This window comes from Callorhinus ursinus, unplaced genomic scaffold (genome assembly GCF_003265705.2).
Source record: "Callorhinus ursinus isolate GAN/ISIS: 27379988/994484 unplaced genomic scaffold, GSC_fseal_2.0 scaffold13, whole genome shotgun sequence".
In the NCBI taxonomy this organism is placed as follows: Eukaryota; Metazoa; Chordata; class Mammalia; order Carnivora; family Otariidae; genus Callorhinus; species Callorhinus ursinus.
Window position 1 is genome coordinate 23,605,945 of NW_027397075.1, and position 21,070 is coordinate 23,627,014.

At 48.2% G+C, this 21,070-nt stretch overlaps 1 protein-coding gene and 1 long non-coding RNA gene across 2 annotated transcripts; one reads left to right on the plus strand and one right to left on the minus strand.

Moving 5' to 3' along the window:
* Positions 1 to 10,221: 10,221 nt before the first annotated feature.
* Positions 10,222 to 13,984, plus strand: MAP1LC3C (microtubule associated protein 1 light chain 3 gamma). The gene is made up of 4 exons (XM_025878060.2): positions 10,222 to 10,293; positions 10,394 to 10,449; positions 10,808 to 10,914; positions 13,696 to 13,984. The coding sequence occupies exons 1-4, from the start codon at positions 10,236 to 10,238 to the stop codon at positions 13,982 to 13,984; spliced, it is 510 nt and encodes a 169-aa protein (XP_025733845.1). The 5' UTR covers positions 10,222 to 10,235.
* Positions 13,985 to 15,130: 1,146 nt separating this feature from the next.
* Positions 15,131 to 19,039, minus strand: LOC112828910 (uncharacterized). The gene is made up of 2 exons (XR_003209611.1): positions 18,519 to 19,039; positions 15,131 to 15,304 (listed from the first exon to the last, which is right to left on the minus strand). It is a non-coding gene; the product is annotated as an uncharacterized lncRNA (long non-coding RNA).
* Between the last annotated feature and the right edge of the window lie 2,031 nt (positions 19,040 to 21,070).

Genomic DNA, 21,070 nt, shown 5'->3' on the forward strand with positions numbered 1-21,070 from the left:
CACCGTTTTAAAACTGGGTTAAAGCCAGTCAGGAAATGTGGTCACTGTGGAAATTTGTCATTTGCTAAATTTGGAGAATTGCCTCACAGACTAATTTGAAGGAACATGACCAACGCGTGGAACAGCAGAGGGCGCCAAAGAGCACAACGTCCTCTGCGTTGCCACACCTCACTGGGTGTGAGCTTGTGTGAGGAAGATTTAACATTCACATACTTCAGTAAGAAGTGAGTGGCACCATCAACTTTCAAGATAATTAAAATTTCTAGTCTTAGCTATCACTCCAAAGTGGATTGGTTTAGTAATTTTACGTGACAAAAAATATATATAAACCAATGGCAAGGCTTTAAAAAGATGGATTGAGGAAAAATGGACTGGTAGCCCTTGGATGGTTCTAAGTTCACCCTATTCCATGACCCGAATCATTCCGTGATGCCCTCCACCTGCTAGAGGAACACGGAAGAATACATTTCCAGCTATGTTCTTGGCTTTAATGGCGTTCCTGAGATTCAGACACAAACAGTCCCATGGGTACACAATTGAGAACACAAGCAGAGAAGAAACGATCCACTCTTACCTTCCCATTGAGGGAGATGTTGTATCCAGCACATCTTTGTATCTTCCACAATTTTCGCTAATTGATGGTTGAGAATAAACCAAATCCATTCACACTTACTGAGCCATGAACATAAATTCAAAGTTAAATATAAATGTCCTTGGCAACATTGTAATTACAGGAAATGTTTTAGGAGAAAAAATATTCCCTTGAACAGGATTTGTGCAAGATTGGAAGGAAATCTACTGAGAGCATTCAAAATATGGGGATAGAAATCCAAGGCCTGGGGAAGGAAATTCAATCGGGGGCCAGAAGGGTAGGGAGGGGCGGGACCAGAGGGTGTGCTGGGGAGCATGTGTCACGGTGTTGGAAACACTGGGATCAGACAACGAAGGGTCCTGACTGTGGTTTGCACTAGACACTAAGTCTGAGAAGTCTTATTTGGGTTTTTTTAAATTCTGGGGCAGTCACTGGTGTGTATTTATTTATTTTAGAGAGAGGAAGAATGCATGAGCAGGGGGAGGGGCAGAGGGATAGAGAGAGAGAGAGAGAGAGAATCTCAAGCAGACTGCTTGCTGAGCACAGAGCCCCACAAGGGGCTTGAAAATCAAGAGCCAGACGCTTAACCGACTGAGCCACCCAGGTTGTCCCCTGAACCATTTTTCCAAACTGCAAATTTAATCCATTACACTCTGCTTAGGTGGTTTCACGTTGCCGTTGTGATAAAAATCACACCGCAGGGCCCATGGGCTCCATGACACTCTGCAGCCGCATGCTGCAGCCCTGTTTTCCCCCTGGCCTTCAATGCTGCAGTCACTGTAACGTCCAGCACTGCCTTCATCATGCCATATCCTGCCATTGGGCATGCTGTTCCCCCTGCCTCAAACACGTCCTGAACCCCCACACCCCACCTATGCCACTGCCTCACTTTGCCTGGCTCATGCCTACTCATTCTTGAAATACGTGCTCAAATAAGGCTTCCTCAGGAAGCCTTCCCCGGCCTGCCCCTCTGTCCACTAACCCAGACCCCTCACCCACCCTCTCTGAGCACCTTGACCCCCTTCATTGCATGTGTGTTCCTCTGTCATCGTCTGCCTCCCCACTAAGCTGCAGACTGCCTGAGCTCAGAGACCTTGTTTGTTTTTACTTTTCTGCTGCATCCCCAGGAGCAGCTGGGTGCAGGGTGCCCATCACATGGGAGGTATCCAGCAAATATTTTTGGAATGAAAAAAAAAAAAGGAATACATTGTTGTGAAGCCAAAATAACTCTCTCCACTTTTAAAAATCGAACCTGAAGCTCAGTGAAAAGAAGGACTCCTCCAGAATCTGGGCACTGGGATTCCGCTGATTCAGGTGATGCAATGTGACAGGTTCAGGCTGGGTGAATTCCAGGGCCTCGGAGTGGCAGAAGCCATGTTACACCCTCCCGCAGCCTCCGAAGATGCCAGAAGTCGGGGCTCCTAGCAGACGCCAGGACTAGTGCCCAGTTTCTGACTGGGCCAGGCAGACCCTGAGATGCCGCTGGCTCTTGGAAACAGGAGCTCCCGCTCCTTCCTGGCTGCCTCCACCACAGTCCTTCCCCGCCATTCGGGGCTCCCTCCTCCTCCATAGTAGACTTCCTTACTTTCTGCTCTCCTGTGTCTAAGGGATTAGTAGGCCCTGGAATGCCTCGGTGCCAGACAATCCTCTCTCCCCACAGCTGGGGTTGGGAGTGAGCACTAACACCTGCCGGGTTGTGGGAAGGAGAAGGAACCACCTGCGGGCTGGGAGCACTAAGGTGGGGCCACAGCTCCTTTCTCAGGCGCCCGAGGATCTTAGAAACAGCCTGCCTGCCCGGACCACAGCCTGAGCTTCTCCGCCTTCATTTCCCGGGGCTGTAAGCGTGTTAACAGCGGTGGGGACCTCGATTATTTGTCGTGGAGAAATCTCTAGCACATAGACTGTCTTAATCAAAAACTCGGAGACTCCTTACCTAGAAGACATTATACTAAGTGAAATAAATCCGAGAAAGACAAATATTGTATGAGGTATATATTTGAAAGTTGCTAAGAGAGTAGATCTTAAAAGTTCTCATCACAAGTTTAAAAAAAAAAAATGTGTAACTCTATGAGGTGATGGGTGTTAACTAGACTTAATGTGGTGATCGTTTCACAATATTTACAAATCTCAAATCGCTACATTGTACACCTGAGACTAATATAAGTTATATGTCAATTACACCTCAATAATAATAACAAAATTTGGGGATGCCTGCAGCAGAAGGGGTAGAGGTTCTGTGCATATGAAACCGTAAACCTGGAGCTGCTAGGGAGATGTTTCAGGGAGCCTTTTCCCTATGACAGTGATGGCTCTATTTTAAGCTAACTTTTAAAATTCTAGAATGACAAACATATAATGGGTTTTGGTGCTATATAGTCATAGGCTCAAATCTCAACAGCTGAGAGATCTTGAGCAAATTACTTAAACTTCCTGACCTTCAGGTGTCTTTTGATCTCTTTTCACAGGGACTGAGAAAATGGATTAACCAGACATGTGTATGTAATGTTGGTTTCTACTCCAGCCCAAGGATGTGCGCATGGTCCAATCCCATGAGTGAGGGTAACAGTGGCAAAGATGAAGCCTGGAGTACATGCTGAGTGACAGGCCAGGACTGAAACTCCTTATCCCCCAGCTGTGGGGGTGCTAAGGCGCTGGGGTGGTAGTCAGTGGAAGGGGGTGCTCTGGAGATGTGTATCAGGCATTTGAAAACTAAAAAGCAAAGGTTAATTATAAGGACTACGGAGTTGCATAGCTATTGCTGGAGGCTATGGTGCTGTCTAGAAAGTAAAAGAAAGGCTCAAGTTGATTAATCATCAATTAAAAGCAAAGTATAAAATCCAGAGGGCCTCCTTGGAAGAGACTCTCCTCTCCTTCAGCCGAAGGACAGAAGAAGCTGAAGATCAGGGCCACAACATACTTACAAGAGTAATAGAACTGCAGAGAAGGATGAATTCTCAATGTAGGCATGTCTGCTATGCTGAAGCCCAGTGTCCTGGCAGGGAAGGATTGGAACCTAAGATTTGGGCTAGGTACATCTGTGTCAATTAATTTGAAACTCTTGAGCCCCTAGGTTCCCTTGAAAGATCTGATCTGCTCTTTCCAGATAAAAGCGAGTTCTTCCCCCATCACCTGAAGATCATGCAGACATGTTCACCCTACAAGGGAACAGGTTTCCCTGCTTAGCATATCCCACACCTTTCCCACTGGCCATTATGCTAATGACTAGGTTTACGGTATGACATCACCCAGCTGTGTAAATTGTGACCTAAATCTGGTTAATAGAGCTGCTGGACCTAGCAAATTGTACCCCTGCAGCCCGGAGAGAACATAAAGGTCTTGATTCTAAATGTGCTGGATGGGAGGTATATGTGGTGGGAAGACATGGAACATAAAATTAGATAAGGGAGAAATTATTGATGTCAGAGCGTTTCCCTATTGCAAAGATTTTATATCCTGGCAAGGAGCATAGAAGATGATGCCACCAACATGATGCTCAGGTGGCTCTTGGAAGCTCAACCAAATAAAAGCCCCACCATAGCTGCTCTGCCAGATGTAAGAGATTTGCTGGAGAACATCAACATAGCCTCAGCTACATGATATATGGCCCATGATCTTGCAAATGCATTCTTTTCCATCCCTACTAAAAAGAACTAAAAACATTTTGCATTTATTTGGAGCAAGGCTATGTTAATTCTCCCAACCTCTGTCATACTATTGTCTGAAGAGAAATAGATTGTCTAGACATCCCAAGTAATAAGGCATGGGTCCACCATATCAATGATATGATGTTGATCTAATCAGATGAGCAAGAAGTAGCGAGTACATTGGAAGCCTTTATGAGGCACATGCTTTCCAGAGGTGGGACATAAATCTTTCAGTGACTCAGGGGCCCGCCTAATCCTTGAAGCTTTTAGGGAGTCAGTGGCCCCGGGCATGTTGCAACATCCTCTCAATAGTGAAGAACAAATTCTTCCACAGCACACCTCCCACTACAAAGAAGGAAATGCGATGCTAGATTGCCTTTTTGGGGTTCTAAAGATCGCATATTCCACACATGAGAATGTACTAGAAGACATAACATGTTGCCAGCTTTGAGCGCAGCCACAGCAAGAAACAACTGTCACAAACAGCCATGCCTCTTGGGCCATATGACCAGGTAGACCTCATGGTATCTGTGATGGAAAAAGATGTTGTGTTGGGTCAGTTATGATCAATCCCAATAAAAGAATCACCATTTAGACTGCTAGGGTTCCAAAGCATAGCCATGTCATCTGCAACAGAGAATGATTCATCTTTTAAAATTAGCTGACCATGGACATTAAGAGGAAATGTGGCCAGACCTGGCCACTATCAGATAGATTTTTGTCCGACCCACAAAGTCATAAGCAGCAGCAACCTATCATAAAACTGAAGCGGGGTGGGGCTGCCTGGGTGGCTCAGTCGGTTGAGTGTCTGACTCTTGATTTCAGTTCAGGTCATGGTCTCAGGGTCGTGGGATCAAGCCCCACATCGGGCTCTGCGTTCAGCATGGAGTGAGCTTGTCCCTCTCCCTCCTCAAATAAATAAATAAAATATTTAAATAAGCAAACAACATTAATTAATTAATTAAAACTGAAGGGGTACATTTAGGATAAGATACACAGAGCCAAGGGCCCAGTAAGCTGCATTAGCAGGTAGCCCAGACCCCCATGTAACTCACCACTGTTGTACCCATGTCCTTCCTTCATTCACTCTGATGGCCATTGTTGAGGAGGGTCGCTTACAATCAGCTGACAGAGGAAAGAAAAGGCCACACCTCATTCACAGATATGTAGGCTCGGTATATGGTGCGAGCTGACATACCCTATAGCCCCATTCACATGGCCCTGAAGTCAGTGGTGGGGGGCACTCCTGCCACAGGGCAGAGCTTCGGGCAGTACGCCCAGTCATTCTATTGACTCCTGGGCAGCGGCAAATGTCTTGGCTGATGAGTCAGGGGCTGTAAGAAGAAAACCTGAAGAATGGGGACAGGGACATCTAGGAAAGAGGCATGAGGATGCACTTATGGGTGCAGATGCAAAGTATGGAGATCTTTATAACACATGTAAATGCCACCAAAGAGCTACCCCCAAGGAGGCAATCAACAGCCAAGGACACAGAATGATTTGGCCAGTTAGCCTGTTTACATTGGCCACCAACACCCACTTTCCCCAGGGTTAAAATGATGAATGTGTGAAGGAATATCCATGATGGGGGCAAATCCATGGGTTGGAGGCAAGGCACGGGCCCAGCAGCATGAATTCCAACTCACCAGCCCAGCTCCCACTAGGTTATTGCCAATGTCCAATCACCCGACTGAGACTGATGCTGGAGCCCTAATAGCACAGAGTCCTCAGGGAGGCCAACTCATCACCCAGTGCCCATAGATGCCATTGGCTTCATTTCACTGCTGGAAGAAGCTGCGATTCATCTGACTGTAACCAATACATGGTCTGGATATGAGTTTGCTTTCCCTGTGTGCAGGGCTTCAGGCAACACCACTGTGTGACTGGGCACTGTTCTGTGTTGGCGGTTTGCACGCAGAGAAATGCAGTTAACTTTATAGAGCGTGAACTGTATGCCAGTCTCTGTGTTAGATACTGGGGCTGCACAGACAGGCAAGGTCTTGCCCTTAGTTGTTTCGTGGCTACTGGGGGTTACTTTTGTCCTGGGGACAGGAGAGCTATGTTCCAGCATTAAAATGATTTCGCAGGCTAACTAAGCAGATTCTGAGCTCAAGTGACGTCATCATTCCATGGCTAACTTGGGACTGGGACCAGAAGCTTCTATTTTCATTGATGGTCTGACTCAAAATAAAGTGTATTCATCCACGTTGATCAGATACGCAAGTCTCATTGGTAAGCAGCATCTTAAAAGGCACTTGATGAAGAAAATAAAATAGAATGAAATAAAGTTTGAACTTCAGCTTTCTACCTTGCAGATGTGAGCGTCACCTTCCCACCCTGAGTGAGTCTTATCTAGGATGGGAAGTCTTGGGTGTCTGTAGCAGTAGGAGCCCCCCTTCGACACACAGTTCCTGTCTCCCCCACAGCCACCGTGAAGACACCAAGTGCAGGCAAAGTTCCCTGGAGGAGTCAGGCTTCCAGAACCTCTCCTCTCAGAAATGCACACACTGATGGAGGGTTCCTTCCATCAAGCCCTCCCACCTGCCCCAGCCCCTTCTCTGAGGTGTACACACTTCCCTTCCTATACCTGTTTCCCGGGAATAAAAGCTTGTAGCCAGGAAGGATGAATGACACGGCCACAATAGGGCAGGATGGGAAAGCCACGTGGGTCTGTCCTGGTCACTCTGTAAGCCCTACACATCGGCATTTGCCAGGGGACAGGCCTGCTCTTAATCACATTAAAGAAACTGAGTCACCTGAGGGCCATCCTCAGGAATGATTAAAGTCATCCCATGAAAGCATATAAAGCAAGATGAGGACTGGGGTGGGGCTGGAGGAATGGCAAGATCAGGGTGCAGGAGCTCTTGGTGGCCCTGAGCCTGGTACTCAGCAGGGGCTTTGGGCAGCAATGGGGTTGGGAGCACGGTTACCCCCCGGGGGGGGCGGGGGGCTCACTTAAGCTCAGCGTGCACAGCAAGGATTCTGCTGTTCCATAGGCTTGTGCGCACTCGATGCAGGGCACAGACAGCTACAGACCAAGAAATATAGAGATGTTTTGTGAAAGTTTTTATTCACATAAGTAAATGTGGATCTATTATGGATAAATGGATAGTCCACTTACCTCCTTAGCAGCCTTAAGGAGAACGGGCAGCTTTGGGGGTGGGGTGGAGGACACCAGGGAGAAGACTCCCAAGGAAGTGGGATCCTGCAACCCACAAGATGAGACTTTCCACAAGGAGAAAATGCACAATTCCACACGCTGATGGATCAAAGACCAAATAAAATAAGGACTAAAGAGAGGTGCTTGTGTGTGTTAGTGCTGACCTCCCAAGAGCACGCCCTGGTGTTGGCACAGACTCCAGACCGCAGCTGAAGGAGAAGACAGGCAGTGAGCTCAGTGGAAAGAATGAGCTTGGGCAACTCTTGTGGAAGGTTCAGGAAGAGTGAGCGGGCCAGGCTAGAGGCTACACAGGAGGCGAGGAGTAAGAGAATCCGTGTTCCCCGAGCCCCCACTGTGCCATCTCACGTGCACACAGACATCCCAGAGCTCCCCACATTTCATCGTCACACAACCCCAGGAGACAAGCAAAAGCATACTCATTTCGCTAATGAGTAACACGAAGCTCAAAGAAGTAACGTACTTGTCAGCAAGATCTGGGACCCAAGCCTATTTTCAAAATTGTTCTTTCCATGACATTCACATGTCTGGTAGAGTCAAGGGAAGGCTGACTGGTTGCTATTTTAAGAAGGTGGGACACAGGCATGCTTATAGGTGGAGAAAAATGAGTCTTCCTAATCCCCAATGCTAGCACCACCCAACATCTCATTCGACCAGCTCTCTCTAGTCCCAGGACCCCTGCCCAGGCCCCAGGTCAGAGGAGATGGAGGAGGGCCCAGTGGGTGCGAATCAGCATGAGCTCAGCCAGCTCATCTTTCACATGCTTTGCTTGCAGGACAGGGAAAGCTCTAAGAAAAATAAAGCTGGGTTTTGCTTACTAAAACATCAGTAGCCAGGACTCCGAATCAAGCCAGGGCTCTCACTCCAGCCATTTACCATGGTGCTGTTCCCATCTCCTTCCCCACAGTCCTGTGGCATCGATGTTATGTGGCTTTGTCACCTTCCGGACGACTGGTCCTGCCCCTCGGCCCGAGGAGCATGATGGGGCCGTACAGCACCCATGGACACCCTGCTCCCCTCAAAAAAGAAGCTTTTCCACAAAATAAAAATGATCTATCCCACTCTCTTGCTGAATGACAAGACATTCTATGAGTATTGTCATATTTTATTTTTTCCCCAAGTCCCTTGTTCTAGTACCACCTTCACCCCCATTATATCCTGAGAGGTAGGCCTGACTGAGCTAATCCCAGGTGGTGGCCGAGAAAGCCAAATGCAGCACGGTTAGGACACATCTCAAAGCCCTAATAATGACGGACCAAACACTGCAGCTGGGACTTATTTTCCCCTGGCCCTAACCCAGAGCTCTTTCCTTCAGCCTTCAAACCTCAACACCCGTCCACGTTCCCAGACTGTGAGGCCTTTGGGGAGGCCCGGTGTGGGGAGAGCGTCGGATTTGGTGCTAGGCCCTGCACTAGCTGCTTCACATAAGTGAGTTCATTCAACTCCCACTTAACCACTCCACGTTAGGCAAAACAAACCATTTTAATCAGGTAAAAATAATCATTTTGCAACAAGGAAAACCATAGTTAGGAACATGAAGTGCTTTATCTAAGATCAGAAATTGAGGGCCAGATGTAGAGCCAGGTTTGTGGGTCCTGGGTGCTAGGCCCACTCCTGGGAACTGGACGGCCTGGGGTGGCCCCCCCACCTCAGTGCGCCCTGGCTGACTGTGCATCGATAAGCTGTGCGTCCTACTTGCCCTTCCCACCCACAAGGCAACTGGGGCTTAAATGAGATTGTGCATTTGAAAGCTGCTTGACTACAGACGTGCAGTCCACACTTGCGCCTTATCATCTCAGCCCCATGAACACACGTGCCCTTTCTAAAGACGGAGGATGGATGTCCATTTCTGATGATTAACCAAAGCGCTGAGCTTCACACTCGGATTCATGAAGCAAACGTACAGAATGTACCATCACCTTCCTTTATGTCCCTCTCCGTCTATTTGAAGACTTCACCGTTGAGGTACTCTGCTGGGAAATGTGGACCCTCCGCTCACTCGGAGTGAAGAGGTCTGCCTGGATGTGCCTATGTGTCTGGAAGCAAACCCTGGACGCTGGGACCCGGGAGATCTGTGTCTTGCCTCTTACCAACCATTGGATCCCAGGCAAACCAGTTAGCCGCTATGGGCCTCGGTTTCCTATCTCTCGAAGGGAGATCTTGGGCGTCACTGGGCTTCCTTACCACCCTTTACGGCAGAGAAGATAAAATGGCGGCATATACTGGAGTGTACCCTACTTGGCACCAAATCGGAGTTTTAATCCCAACCCCCTCTCTTACTGGCTGTGTGACTTTGGGCAAATCCCTTTACCTTTCTGATCATAGGTTTCTATCTGTGAAAACTGGCAAGGACTGTTGTGGGAGTAATGCAGCCCAGTTCAGGGCCGTTGGCCCCGTCCTGACCCGCCTTCAAGATGGTTCCCTTCTGAAGCGCAAGATTGTTCCTAGCGTACCGCTGTTTGGCCTCTCCAGAGTCCTTAGCCCAGATGTAGGCTGTTTGATGACGCAGCCACTGATTTTATTGTGAACCTAATTTCTCCAGCGAAGAAATATCTTGAACTGATCACGAGCAAAGTGACTTTGTCTGAGCAGCAAGCAGGTGGCTGTTCTGTCTCCATCCTCAGGACTGACCTCCTCCTGCCCAGGGAGGGGGAGGGGAGGGAGGGTTGGAGAGGCCTGATGTCACACAGCCCTACATAAGGGCCTCCTTTAGGCTCCTGCGGATGGTTTGGAAGCAGCTGAGGAATGAGTTAGGTCCCGGTTGTGGGATTTTTTTTTTTTTTTTTTTTTAAGTCAGACACAGACACAGCTGTGGAGCAAAATGCAGACTCCACAGAAAACCCAAAGCCTCAGACCCTTCAAGCAGAGGAAGAGTTTAGGTAAAATTCCAAGGGAGCTGTCTGGATTGCCTGAGAGAGGGAAGAAGATACAGACTTCTCTTGCTGTTTACTTACTCCTTTGTCTTTGAAATATTCACAGCAACCAGACAAGAGGAAGTTGCTGGAATCCGGGCAAAGTTCCCAAACAAGATCCCGGTAAGACTTCATTGTGCTTTTTTGAAAAGGAGTATACCCTGGGGCGCCTGTGTGGCTCAGTTATTAAGCGTCTGCCTTCGGCTCAGGTCATGATTCCAGGGTCCTGGGATAGAGCCCCGCATCTGGCTCCCTGCTCTGCGGGAAGCCTGCTTCTCCCTCTCCCACTCCCCCTGCTTGTGTTCCCTCTCTCGCTGTGTCTTTCTCTGTCAAATAAATAAATAAAATCTTAAAAAAAGAAGAAAAGGAGTATACCCTGTTCCTTGAAAAATAAAATAAGAAAGGGAACCCCCCCCCATTCTAAATTTCTAAGATACTGAGAGCTCGGAGTCACATTCTTAGGGACTGACCCTCTTGACAGGTGATAGTGGAGCGCTACTCCAGGGAGAAGTTCCTGCCTCCGCTGGACAAGACCAAGTTCCTGGTCCCGCAGGAGCTGACCATGACCCAGTTCCTCAGCATCATCCGGTAGGTGACAAAGTGCACGTCGGGGAGTGTGCTGGGCTTTTTTCCATTTGCTTTGTTAGTTGGTTTGGTTTTGAGGATGGGGGCATTCTGGAAGAGAGAGAAAAGATTTCCTTTGTGACTCACCTTTCAGATTCTGTAGTGCCCAGAAAAGATGCTCTGAGAATTAATCTAACTTAAACAGGTGGGAGAACCCACAGATAACAAGTTTAAAGAGAATAAGAGCTGCCAACTTTTCTAAGAAGTTTCAGAGGTCGTCTTGGCTCTGGAACTAGTCCAGAAGATCCTTTTTTCCACATGCTGCTTAAAACCCAGTCTGCATTTTCCCGGGAGAGACACGGTACCTTTAAAGTGTGTGTGCACTTGGGGCAGTGGGGACCTCTTCAAAAGGCAAATGCCCCCTGCACTGCTCAGGCCCTGGGAGGGAGGACTGGGGAGGGCATCCCCAAACATGCTCCTCCCTTGGGTTAAGGCACAGCAAAGAAAATGCAGCTATTTTTAAAGCTTAACAGGGTTAAGTAGTGTCACCTGACACATGGCTTCAATAAAAATGATTTGGGAGTAATGTGAATGTAACCCCTGGGGGATAATTCTTCATAGGGGTTGGAAAGTCTGGAGAGGCCAGCCCTTGTGAGTTGCATAGCTGCTTGTTTCCTCAAGAATTCATTATGAGTGTGTGTCTGTCTCTGTTCTGTTTCTCTTTACGAGTTATTTAAGAACATCCCAATTTTCTCTCCTCAGGGAAGCTTATGTTGGCCCAGAGTGACATGGAGGTGGCTAAGGGAACGTGAGCGTTAGGGTTATACCCCTTCCCCTACCTCCCTCGGAAACAACCCTTGGAGTCCTGAGAGCCATTCTGTCTCTCCTTCCCAGCCAGGGGTCATCCTCTCTTTTCCATCAGCCCTGATCTCCTCCCCATCCCAACATTTGATACTCCAGGATGTTTATTGAGCATCAGTTATGTTCTCTGTTCTTTCTAGACTCTGTCTTTACAGCAGTGAACAGAATAGACAAAAATCCCTGCCCACAGCCTCCTTCTCCAGGGAATGCCAAAACCCTCATTGAAAGAGAGCATGGCAGGCCAGCTGAGTGGTGCCGTCGGTTAAGTGTCCAACTCTTGGTTTCAGCTCTGTGATCTCAGGGTTGTGAGATCGAGCACTGTGCTGGGCTCCATGCTCGATGCAGGGTCGGCTTAGGGATTTTCTCTCTCTCTCCCTCTGCCCCTCCAGCTTATGCTCTCTCTCTCTCTCAAATATATAAATAAGTCTTAAAGAAAGAAAAAGAAAGAAGGAAAGAGAGAGAGAGAGAAAGAAAGAAAGAGAAAGAAAAGGAAAGGAAAGAAAGGAAGGAAGGAAGGAAGGAGGGAAGAAAGAAAGAAAGAAAGAAAAAGAAAAGAAAAGAAAGAAAGAAAAGAAAGAAAAGAAAGAAAGAAAGGAGGAAAGAAAGGAGGAAAGAAGAGCGTGGCAAAAGATAGGACGTGGGCATGCAGACTCTGGGAACAGAGTTCCCTACAAAGCTGAAGGCCACGCACTTGTTCTCAGCTCCACCCACTCCCATTGTAGAGCACTTCTTTTACCCCAAAACACCCATGCAATTGTCAAAGCCAAAATCTTTGGGGTTATTTTGGGAGGGATTATCTGGTTGTAAAATTAATCGATTTCCAGCCACGTGTGTCCCACAGCCACACAGACCTAGCTCACCTGAAAGTTCAAAGCTCTGAGACCAGAGTGGGCAGGCTAGGCCTGTCTCTCCAAGCAGAGCAAATGGAAGTGTGCTGCAGGGAAAGAGTCCTTACCTGGGGGTCCACATGGCCATGTTGTCCTCCACCCCAGGAGGAGTCAGGCCTCAGATTGACCTTGACATTCACAGCATGTCCAATTGAACTTTGCTGCTTCTCCATCTCCTTGAGATGGGAGGAGGGATGGCAGGGGGAGGAAAGAGCAGCTACCCATTGCTCAGGAGCAAAAGAAAGAAAGAGAGAAAGAGAAAAGAGAGAGAGAGAGAGAAAGAAAGAAAAGAAAGAAAAAGAAGGAAGGAGAAAAGAAGGAAAGAAAGAAAGAGAAACAACCTTCCAAAATGTCATCCCAAGGCTGTTGAACAGTGAGCTGCTGGGAGATACTGGAATCACCTTTGTATGTCTGTGGATGTACATACCTTGAGTTTCAGAGCAAAAAGGGGCTTATTAGCGTAGCATTTTTGTGTTGGTATGTCTCCTAGTTAATGATAGGATGGCCTCGCCCTTTTGGTCCAACGGGGAGGACTTAAGGTATTTTAAATCTACAGGGAAGGAGTAGGGAGCTATTCAGTCTTCCTGAGCATCATGACTCTGCAGCCCTGTGGGATGCTTCCAAGGCAAGCTGAATCAGAATCCCTGGGTGTTGAGGAGCGCCTGGGGGGCTCAGTTGGTTAAGCTAAGCATCTGACTTTGGCTCAGGTCATGATCTCAGGGTCCTGAGATCGAGCCCCATGTCAGGCTCTGTGCTCAGCAGGAAGTCCGCTTGTCTCTCTGCCCCTTCCCCTGCTTGTACACACACTCTCTCTCTCTCCATTAAATAAATACATAAAATCTTTAAAAGAATCTCTGTGTGTGGAGTGCAGGCATCTGCTTTCAACAGGCCCTCCTGGGGACTTGTCGTGTTTGAGGACAATGCGCTCGAGCGGGGAGGTGGGCTCCTTGGGTCAACATGTTTGCAGCGGACAGAGGTGAGTCAGGCCTTGGGTCAGGGGCCCATTCCCTGCCCAGTTGAAGTTTTCCCTTCCTGCCCCTCCCTCCTCCCCACCCAGGAGCCGCCTGGTGCTCGGGGCCACCGAAGCCTTTTACTTGCTGGTGAACAACAGGAGCCTGGTCAGCATGAGTGTGACCATGGCAGAAGTCTACAGAGACTACAAGGATGACGACGGCTTTGTGTATGTGACCTACGCCTCCCAGGAGATGTTTGGCTGCTCGGGGTCAGCGCGGACCCTGCCATACTCTCTAGTGCGTGTCAAGAGCCAGTCCTCTAACCTGCGGAGGGATGGACCATCTCCTGTGTGTGTGGCGGGAGGTCCAGGGAGCAGGGCTGCCCCTCAGTGATCGGCACCCCCCCCCACGACAGGAAGGCCTGGCCGCCCCTGTATCTTTATGGGGCTCCATGCTCTGTGTGCTCTAAGACAGTGGGGTGGCTCTTGGGAACTAAGACATACTAAATCTTTTCTGAGTAAGAAATGGTGAGCTTGTGTGATGGTTTTGTGCGGTGAGCTGGAGATGGATTTCACGTGTCTTCTGTGGTGGGAGCCGGCAGGCCCTTGGGGCGTCTGATTTCATCCCCGTGTGGGGAGGAGTCCCGCGTGTGCTCGGTCATAGGGAACCTCGGGCTGTGGACGGGTCCCCGTGGAGCCCCCACGTAGAGCTGGTGTGAACCGGTTCATCTGGGGGTGGGGTCCTTCTCTGTATCATTACAGAGATGATCGTTGTATTTCCACAGTGTTCTCTCAATTTGCTTATTTCCTCGATTCTGTTGTGTGTATTTATGCGGTACAGATTCATGCCAAAGATGCAACTGTTCAATATAAAGTCACTTAACTCCTGTGCATGTTTGCTACGTGCCAGGCACCCCGTGTGCCTCATCACAACCCTCTATGGCTAATTATTGTGATCTTCGTTACACAATGAGGAAATAGAGGCCCGGAAAGGCCAAAAATATTTTCCAAAGTCACACAACAAGGTCTGCTGGGATGGGAGCCCAGGGAGTCTGGCTTTGGAAGCTGCCCGCACTCCTCATTCTCTGTGAGAACCCCTTCTGATGCCAGATCCAGCTGGCTGCTTGAGCTACAGAGCCCATGTTCACCAACTTAGCCCATTGGGAGACCTGAAAAGTGGGGCATGCAGGAGAGCTTGGCAAATGAATGACGGTGGGTGTTTGGTTTAGAAGCTGCCCCACAAAGTATCAGCATATTTTTCGGGGAAGGCTTTGCAGGGTGTTCAGCTTGAGCAGGGTTTTGAAGCATGGATAGGAGTTTGTCTCAAAAGGATTTTTACTTATTTATACTCAACATACATTTACTGAGCACTTACTAAATGGTAAGCACTATTCGAGGTCATGCAAATACAATATTAACCAAGACAGGAAAAGTCCCAGCCCTCAGGAGTCACTTCGATTCCGGGGAGGGAGGAAAGACAATATTCAAGACGAGTTTGATGCTTATAAGTACAATAAAGAAAAATAAAACAAAACAGAAAGTGATTCAAAGATTTAATCCTTTCAGTAGGATGGCCAGAGAGAGCTTCCGGGAGGGAAAAACTTTCACTCGGACCCGAAGGATGACCAGGAGCCAGTGGTGGAGGCTGAGCATGCCAGAGAGGGAAGGTGGCCGGGCAGGTCCAAACATGTGAGCCTGACGAACGGAGAGGATTCTGGGGCGGAGGCAGCGCGGAGGGGGAGAGAAGTTAGGCAGGGGCCAGGTCTATGGGGTCAACTTTGCTAAGGTGTTTGGAGTTTGTTTTAAGGTTGCTAAGTAGGAAAGGAGAAGCATTCTAACTGGAGAAAAGAGGCTCAGGGAAGGTGTGATCACCCCCGCTACGTCCCCCAGCAGCACGGAGCTGGCCTGTGTCCTCCGCTCACTCTGGGGATCAGCTTCCTGACTTCTAGGCGGCCAGCTTGCCCTCTCTCCTGCCCTCGGCTGTCCTTTCCCTGCCCGGCTTGCCCGCTCTACCGCTCTACTCACTTCCTCTAACACCCATTCATCGAGTCCTCTTTGCCACCTGCCAAGGAAAACAGAGCCTGCCCTGCTTGTTCTCCAGATCCTGTTGCTTCACCCTGAGGGACGAATATTCTTCCTGGATGAATCTATGTCCCAGGATTGACTCCGACCTTGATGAGAGGTGGTTGGCCCTGGACAACCACCTAACTGCCGGTGCCTGGGGCTGGTGCTCCTGCTCTCAGCCTTATCTATTTCCGTGCCTGCTCTGGAATCCAGCATCTAAGCTTGTCATACTGGGTCATAGCTGGGTGAGCTGCTGTGTTCTGTTTGGTCTCCAAGACCGTTCCCAGTACGGCTTCCCTCCTGCGTCAACCCCTGGCTGCCTTGTTTTCGGTGCACGGTGTTTCCTGCTGCTATCTAACCAACCAGCCAAAATTCGTAGGTGGCATAGAACCATCCGGGCTTTTTTGTGCTCATCGTGTCTGTGGGTAAGGATTCCAGAAAGTGCACAGTGGCCACAGGCTTGTCTCTGCTCCCTGACGTCTGGGGACTCAGCTGGGAGACCCGAAAGGCTGGGAGTGACTTGAATAGCTGGGAGCTGGGATCATCCAGAGGCTTCTTCAGTCTCTCATCTGACTCCTGGGCCAGAATGACTCAAGGCTGGGCCCAGCTGAGCCTGGAGGGGCTGATGGCCATCCTCAGGAGCAGCAGGAGGGCATGCGATCCAAGGAGCCAAGACTGCAGCTGACCTCTCCCCAGGTGATGAATCTCAATTGATTTTGGTCATGATTTCTTTTTCTTTATTTTCGTCACATCTACTCAGATGCATAAGATTAACTGGCAATGTGTCCTTCGATAAATTATGACTTTTCTGTTATGGTATTAATCATTTCCTATTGATTTTTATGAGTTCACAAAGTTGAGTAATTCACCCTTTGTATTAAAATAATTACCCAGTTCTTTTTGATCTTGTTTATGGCAGACTTTCTCACATAGCTGCTTTTTATCCTTATGTGATCTTTTCCTTGTGGATTCTGAGTTCACGTTCTCAATAGACAATTTCTCCCAACTCCACGATTATAAACAATGTATACCCATCCTGTGTTTACTTCTAGCACCAATGATTTCACTTTGTTTACATTTAAGTATTGGAACCAACTGGAATTTATTTTGGTAACAGAAGAAAGTATGCAGGTTCCATTTTTCCCAAATGCCTAACCAAGTGTCACATGCGCTTTTAATAAATTATCTATCTATGGGTGTTTGAATTTGCTGTGATTATGTGTTTATGTCTTATTACCATAATAACAACAACAACAACAAAATGCTTAAGAACAGTGGACTGTGACTTTCCTTTTTTGGGTTCCCTGCAGCTCCCAGTAATGCTAAGCACATTTGGCTCATTAATGTTTGGTGATAAATTCGAGAACCTGCATTGTCAGAGGGAGATACTAGAATTATGGGATTGTGCCATTGGTTGTTTCCACAGTGATGAGGTCAGGCACGAAACCATTTTGGTTTTGTTGCCTGTTTTACAGCATTAGCCACCCTCTCCTCACGCCCATAAAACCAAAGGAGAGCAGATAAAAATGCACTTGCTTATGTCACAGCTAACATAGGATCTAAAGCTGATCCGATTCCCTTGAGCGCCTAGACCAGAGATCATCAAACTACAGCCTCCAGCCATCTGACATGGGGCTATTTCTGTAAATAAAGTACTTCTGAAATGAATGCAGCCTCCCCATTTCTTTACCATGGTCTCTGGGTGCTTCTGGGCTATACTGGCAGAGTTGAGTATTTGTGACGTAGACCATATAACCTGCAAAGCCTAAAATGTTTACTATCCAACCCTTTACAGAAAAAGTTTGCTGACCCCCTAGTCTAGGTTTACGGTAATAATTTTATCATCAAGAGCTCCTGGCGGATAAATCACATTGGGAAGACATTTCTTTTCATTGTTGTTGTTTTGGTTCTACCGGAGCTGGGAAGGAAAGCACCTCCCAGACCACTGGGCTCATTGATTTTGTGTGGCTAAGTCCTTGACTGAATGAAGACACTCCTAATCATGGCTCATACTTGCAAGGCCCCGCTGGACTCACTCACCCTTCATTTGCTTCTGAAATATGCGCGGGGGCTTTCTAGAACTGAATTGTTTCTTTTCAGAAACAAAAGAAACCAGTTCATACCAATTTCCCAGCAAACCCCCTCCAGGTGAGGGGACCTCAGCTGCTCACAGCCCACGGGCCCCTCACACAAGACTAGATTCTAGATTCAGGGCAGGACTTCCCAGCCTATGCACAATTGACATTTGGGCAAGTAATTCTCTGTGGTGAAGGCTGCCGTGGTATCAGAGGGTGCTAGCAACACCCCAGCCTCTATTTACGAATGCCGGTAGCACGGTCCCCTCACCCCAATAGAGACACCAAAAAGCCTCCAGGCTTTGCCAAATGTCCTCGGTGGCAGGTGGGGAGGGGTGGGGGTGTGTGGGGGGTGGGGGTATGTGAAATTGCTCCCTGCTCAAAACCATACATAGCTCAAGCCTCCTCTAGACCTAACGTGTGGTCTGTAGACATGCAGGTCAGCCTCACCTGGGAGCTGGTTAAAAATGCAGAAGGTCAGGGCTGTCTTCAGAACTACTGATAGGAATCTACAATTTATCAAAAGCCCCCAGGCTATTTGTAGGCACATTCAGTTTGAGAAGCACAAGCCTAGACATTATGGTTGGTAACTGTCTGTCTCCTCCCTCCTTGGAAAGTGCAGAAATTATGCTTCCCCCATACCCCTTCTTCCACTGTGTGAGCACACACCTTGGCCCAGCACCGTATTAAGAGACAATGCCGTGTCCTGGGAAGAGCCGGGACTTTGTCATCAGACAAACCCAGGTTTAAAAGAAGAGTGAGCACCTGTGGGTCTGGGAGATTACTTACGTCAGTGTCCTCATCTGAAAAATCTCTGGTTTGTGCTTCAGAAAACAAAGGCCGTCTGAGCAGGTAATTGTCGAAAGATCACACTTTCGGTATCAAAGTTTGCAGATCACTTATGTAAGTTTCTCACAAGCGATGAGATCAAAGGCAGCAAGGTTCCCACTAACAGGACCGTACCAGGAGCGGCTTCCTCTACCCTATAAACTCCCAACTAGTTCGGAACCCGAGGGACTCTGTTGACATTTAAATCAGAGCTCACAAGTACCACCAGGTGGCGCCAACACCACTTCGTTAGATTTGGCCAAGCAGTTTGCGGCCGGTTAACCTAAATCCCCCCAATTTTAAAGTTCCTAACTGGGTAACTGAAACTTCTGCAAAGGCTAGCTCTAGCCGAAGGGGAAATCAGACATAACTGTGGGGGAAGAATCGACAGAACATTAAAGGTGTCTCCTTGACAGGAATGCTAGTTAGCCTGTAGGAGAGAACTGGCCAGACCTTAAAGATACAAAACACCAGAAAGGAAAGCGAGGTCCTCCCAACTCCTGGTGCTGCCATGGCAACCAGAGTCATCACAAAGGCTCAAATGGCCCAAATGGATTCTGAGAGCAGGGTTGGAGAGTGAGGACCACAGACCAGCCGTGTGGGAAAGGAAGTCAAGAGAAGGATAAAAGTAGAGAATTTGTAGTAGCGGAAATAAAACAAGCCCCAAATTATGTTATTTTACCTTTCTCTGATGGCTTTTATCCAAAGAATAAATATGATTCCTCCCCAGGCCCCTAGTTCAGAGAGCTCAGCCACCCCCATGATCTCAGGCACTGAACTATGGGTATTAGAATGGCTTTTTGGTTACCAAGACTGGATTAACACTTATAAATCAACAGTGTAGACCTCTGGGTCAACAGGAAACAGGAGTCTGAGTGGGAGTCAGGGGGTCAGTGGGCAAAAATCTCCCTTAAATTGATTCGGTTTCCACGGTAACGTGGAAGAAAGAGGTGCTCCTCATGGGGAATAAAGGATTTTCAGTCACTGAAAATGACCAGCCCCATTCATAAAACAAAATGGACGGAGGGTGTCTTGTGAATTTAAGTATCATGGTTCGCTCTAGGTGCAACATCCTTTTGGAAGCAACCCCTCACTTTGTCCCTTGAAGACACTACCTTTTCTCTTCACTATGTGTCTTTGTCACTTCCTGCCCAATATTTCATGTACCTGCTCACCCTTTCTTGCTTGTGCCCTATTTTTATTATTTTTTAAACATTTCAGTGTCATTGCTCATGTTCTTTCAAGCCTGGAGTGTCCCTCCCTCGAGGGATGAACCCTTGTAACTCATGCTTCAAGATTCAAGACAGCTTCATGACTTGGTTCTGTGCTCCTTCCATTTTATCAATGACTCTTGTTTATTTGGGAGCTACCGTGACCCTAGAACTCATAGTCAGTATTCACTAAGACCTTGAAAGATACTTGCTATTATTCCCATTTTAAGGATGAAGACACTGAGGTTAAGAAAAGTCAAGTTCTAAAGGCACAGAACCCATAAACCTGCAGATCAAACTCACATCTGTATCATCCTGTGTTCTCAATATTGCATGGGACATACTTACACTAAAAGGAAAAGTGATTTGTTGTTTATCCGAAATTCAACTGTGTGTCCTGTGTTTATCTCCTGAGTCTGGCAACCCCATGTGTGGCTCTAATATGGGCTGTGGATAGCCTTGTCCCTTGGGACTCTCCCTTTGCACAGTTTTAAACAAATGGAACTACACCCAGTTTCTAGGTCTCAAACTTTCCATAGGGTGTTCTCCACTTTCTAGCTTGCAAGCGGGACACAAGCAGATGGCAGGCTGGATTTGACCCACGGGCCACAGTTTGCTGAGTTTGAACTGGTTTAGAAGCTCTGCTGTAGCATTAATCAGCCTCCTTGGGGGGCTTATTAAACAAGACTGTAAGGTCTCACCTGTGTTTCTGAGTCAGAAAACCTAGGGAGGAGCCTGAACACTCCCGATCATTCCCAGGTGATCTGTTGCTGCAGGTCTAGCAACCACACGCTTTGAAGCCTCGGGCCTAGAACTCAGGAACGGCCCCGGTCTCATTGTCTCCAGTCCTGCTGACAGTCACTGTTGTGTAGTGACCTGTAGGTGGCATTGACATCCTGAATCAGCAGTGACTGTGGTCCAGAACGTCAGGGCTGGCTTCCATCAGAGGTGCCTTGGGGCAAGAGGGAAGCAAGACAAAAAGGATTCACACCCGGGCCGGCAGAGAGCACAGTAAGAGGTCAACTCGGGGAGAGCCCGAGGCCCCCAGGAGTGCCAGAGACGAGGCCTCCTAAGCCTGGTGTGGGGGCGCCTGGGCGGCTCAGTCAGTTAAGCATCTGACCCTTGATTTCAGCTCAGGTCATGATCTCAGGGTCAGGAGATGGAGCCCTGTGTCAGGCTCTGTGCTGAGTATGGAGCCTGCTTAAGATTCTCTCTCTCCTTCTGCCACCACTCCCCCCCACCCCAACGCATGCATGCTTTCTCTCTCTCTTAATATCGTCCTTAAAAAACAAAAAAACAAAC